A 3,522-nucleotide genomic window follows, 5' to 3' on the forward strand; every position below is an offset into this window, starting at 1 on the left:
GATCTAATTTACCAAAATGCTCCTGTTTGTTTCAGGCATAACTGGGAAAATAGCACGATTCCAGCAGAACTTGCCAACCCCAAACACCCTTCCCCCAGAGCAAAAGAGACTCACAGAAGATTTCATTTGATTAATTTAAAACGAGCTTTTTCCAGCTGTTTGCAACCACCGGTAATGCTGCAGGAGCCCAGCAAAGCCAGGCCAATGCCCCGGGGAGAACCTGTCAGGCAACCTCCAGCAAAAGGTGCTTTCTGGGAATAGGAAGTTTTGTTGCTTAATTTGCACTTAACTGCAGTAATTGCTGCACACCTGCAGGAGGGTGGGCTGGGCTGCACCATTCCTGGCTGCCAGAGCTGCAGATGCTCCCTCGGTTTCCTCTGCTGCTGCCTGATGAGTTTTTACCTCTTGCTGAGGTTTTGGGTGAGTTTTTTTGGTTTGCTTCTTTTGGGGTGGGATGGTATTTGGTCTTTGGCTGTGACTATCTGTGGGGTCGTGCCAGGGCTTTGTGCAGTCTCTGGGGTGGCAGCAGGTCCTGGGGTGGTTGTTTTTGGATTTCTGCCTAACAGGGCAGGGGGGGCTCCATGACCCACAACTGGGGCTTTGTTCTGCCAGCTCTGGGTCACTGGGTGCCTGAAACCCCCTCCTGTCTCCACGCTGGAAAATGGCAGTGGGGTTCAGGGGGCACATAGGTGGGTCCTTGCTCTGCACCCCTGGGGTGCTCAGGGGGACACTTACGCTGGATGCTGAAGCAGAACTTCTTCTGCTGGTAGGAGATGTAGCTGGAGACAGCCCCAATCAGCGCCATGGCCAGGGCACTGGCGATGCCAGCAATCGTCCCCGTCTCTGCCACTGTGCCTGTGGGGTGCAGAGAGAGTGGGGTGCTGTGGGGGGGGCACACGCCCCTCCCATACCCTCCCACCCCAGCACCAGCCCCAGTGGCACCCACCTGCGTCGTGGTCACTGTCTGTCCTGCCATCGGCACCTGCAAGAGACACAAGCCTGTCAGTGACCCCCCTGCCCCTCTGGTCCCCCCTGCCCCTCTGGTACCCCCACCACCGTGCTGGGCAGGCAGGGTAGGGGCAGCAGTGTGACCCCAGGGACCCTGGGGCTGGGGATGAGTGTTTGCCCCTTGCTGCCCCACTCCTCTGTCTGCTCGCCCTGGGAAGCTCGTTGTTGCTTCTCAGAGGGGTCTGAAGCTGCTCTGCTCTCCCACCACGTGCTTGGGGGGAGCTTTCGGGGGAGCCCCTGCCTGGGACACCCCTTCCTGGGACACCCCTACCTGCACCTCCACCCCCTGCTGCTCTCGGTGTAGAGACAACAACCGAAAGGCTGCCAGGCAGCCACAGGGAGGGGACTGGCCGAGCTCTGCAATGTCAGGGAATCCTCGCTTGGCTCGAAGTCTATTTTAACATCACCTCCCCTCGAGAAGCTGGGCTGGGAGGAGAAGCTGCTCCTGCTGGGAGCTGCAGTCCTTACCCAGTCACTTACATTCTGAATTTATGGAAGCAGGTCAGCATTGTATTAATCTCCCCGATGCGGTTTGTCCTTGGCACAGAGATTCATTAAATGTTGATTGGGCTTGTGGTGCTCATCTTTTCACTTGACTGGTTTTAATATTTCATGCTGTGGATCCTCGCAAACACTCAGGGCTATCCAGTTGTTGCTGGTTTTTCTCCTTGTTTCAACCATTGTTGGTCACATGGTGGAAGGCAAATGAAGGGTTGTGCCTCTCATGGTACAGGGGTGGGCACCTGCTTTCGAGGTGGCAGGGGAGATGTGGGTTCTGTCTGTGCTGGTGCCAGCTGGAGCTGCAGAGGCTCCAGGGGATCGAAACCAAGCACCTCCAACTGCTGGCAGAAGGTGTGACCATGGAGGCCAAAAACTGTGTTCCCCTGGCCCCATGGCTGAGATCCCTTTTCCTGTGCACACCCTGCTGAGAAGCTGAGCTGTGCTCTGTGCAAGGAGGTTGGTCTATATGGTGGTTATTGCCCTGGAGGCAACTGCTAGAGCAAACAAGCATATATAGGTCACTACTTACCTTTCTTCTTGTCTGGGCTGTAGCCGCCGTCCACAATGCTGGCCAGGTCATCGTCTGAAAAGCCTTTAAAAATAACAAGAACTTGACATGGTTGGCACCCGAAGGGGGATGCAGCCCCACTGGGAGGTACTGGCCACAGGCTTCAGGTAAGCTCCGCAGCAGCAGGGGGGCTCACCCTCCCAACCTGCAAAAGCCAAATTCACCCAGCAAAACACCAAAGCTGCCTTCCTGTGAGGGCAAATGCAGCCAGAGCTGCCTGCAAACCAGTGCAATGGGAAGGAGGAATGGGGTGTGGTTTGCTTGGGATGAGAGGGATCCTGAAAAGTGAGTGCCTGTGGATGGGCAGAGCCTAGAAATGAACTGATTTATGGGCTTAGTAATGAGTGTAAGAAGAAAACCCCCTGACTATGCCAGACCCTGGTGAGGTCACAGGCAGTCCAGGTGCAACACGGCTGGGGGAAGGTGTGTGCTGGTTTTGACTGGTGCCACATTCCAGAGGCTCAGCTCCTCAACCTTTCCCGCAGGAGACTGAAACCTCAACAAGCCCAGAATATCAAAGTGCAGACAAGTCACCTAGTTAACACAATGTAATAAAATATCTGACTATTAATTACGTGTGTGAGCAGGGTATATGGCCATCTCGACGTCGATACACTAGACATGCAAAGTCTGTTTTCTGGCTCAAGTGCTCGAGGGAACAATCCTCATAGACAAATGATTCATTCACTGGAGCATTTTAGAGATGGAAAAAATAATCTCCTAGCCCATAGCATATGTTATGCCAGGATTTAAACCTGCTCTAGATTTATGTCTTGGCAATGACTGCAAACCCCAACACTACATACCCTGGGTTAAACAGCTGTCAGGTACAGGGAGGAGGGGCAACAACACAATCATCTCAATTTAATGGGTCAGAAGAGGCCCTGGGACAGGAACCTGCAGAAGGGCATTAGGCAGAGCCCCTCTCTGCCAAGGATCCATGAGGCAGGGGCTCCTTCCCTTCCTGCAGTCCCAGAGGAAGGGGCTGCACTGCCTGAGGAAAAAACCCCCTCCTCTGCAGGGGCAGCGGGTGGTGGCTGCAGGCAGGAGCTTGGGACATGGCAGCACCTTTTTTTCTCCTTACTGTCACTGAGCAGTGTCCAGCAGTCAGAGCCTGTACCCAGGATAGGCTGGGGAGGATCTTCCACAGGTCCCAGGGTGGCTGGTGGCAAGGATGGAGAGGGAAAGTCAACGTACCTTCACCTGGCCTTACGTCCGGCCTCCCACCATCTTTCCTATCGTTCTTATCATCAAGGGCATCAGCCAAGTCAAAATCCATAGGATTCTTTGCTAAAAAAACAACGTGAGTGTTAGCAGTGCTGGCCACAGGCTGGGGAGCTGTGCAGCTGACTAATAAAGGAAATGCTCAGCTTTGCCAGGGAAACTTGTCAGTGAGAGATGAAGCCCCCCAAACAAGCTATGCAGTATCATGGCAGATCTTCTAA

General features: G+C 54.2%; 1 protein-coding gene across 1 annotated transcript in view; it reads right to left on the reverse strand.

The window, feature by feature from the left end:
* CD99L2 (CD99 molecule-like 2) overlaps positions 1 to 3,522 on the reverse strand; it is a 13,943-nt gene that overhangs the window by 2,556 nt on the left and 7,865 nt on the right. Inside the window, exons 7-10 of the mRNA XM_009997209.1 lie at positions 3,275 to 3,367; positions 2,039 to 2,101; positions 947 to 982; positions 736 to 855 (exon numbers count right to left, since the gene is read on the reverse strand). Coding sequence (XP_009995511.1) covers positions 736 to 855; positions 947 to 982; positions 2,039 to 2,101; positions 3,275 to 3,367 — 312 coding nt within the window. The remainder of the gene's footprint in view (positions 1 to 735; positions 856 to 946; positions 983 to 2,038; positions 2,102 to 3,274; positions 3,368 to 3,522) is intronic.

This window comes from Chaetura pelagica, unplaced genomic scaffold, assembly GCF_000747805.2.
Source record: "Chaetura pelagica isolate M959 unplaced genomic scaffold, ChaPel_1.0 scaffold344, whole genome shotgun sequence".
Classification (NCBI taxonomy): Eukaryota; Metazoa; Chordata; class Aves; order Apodiformes; family Apodidae; genus Chaetura; species Chaetura pelagica.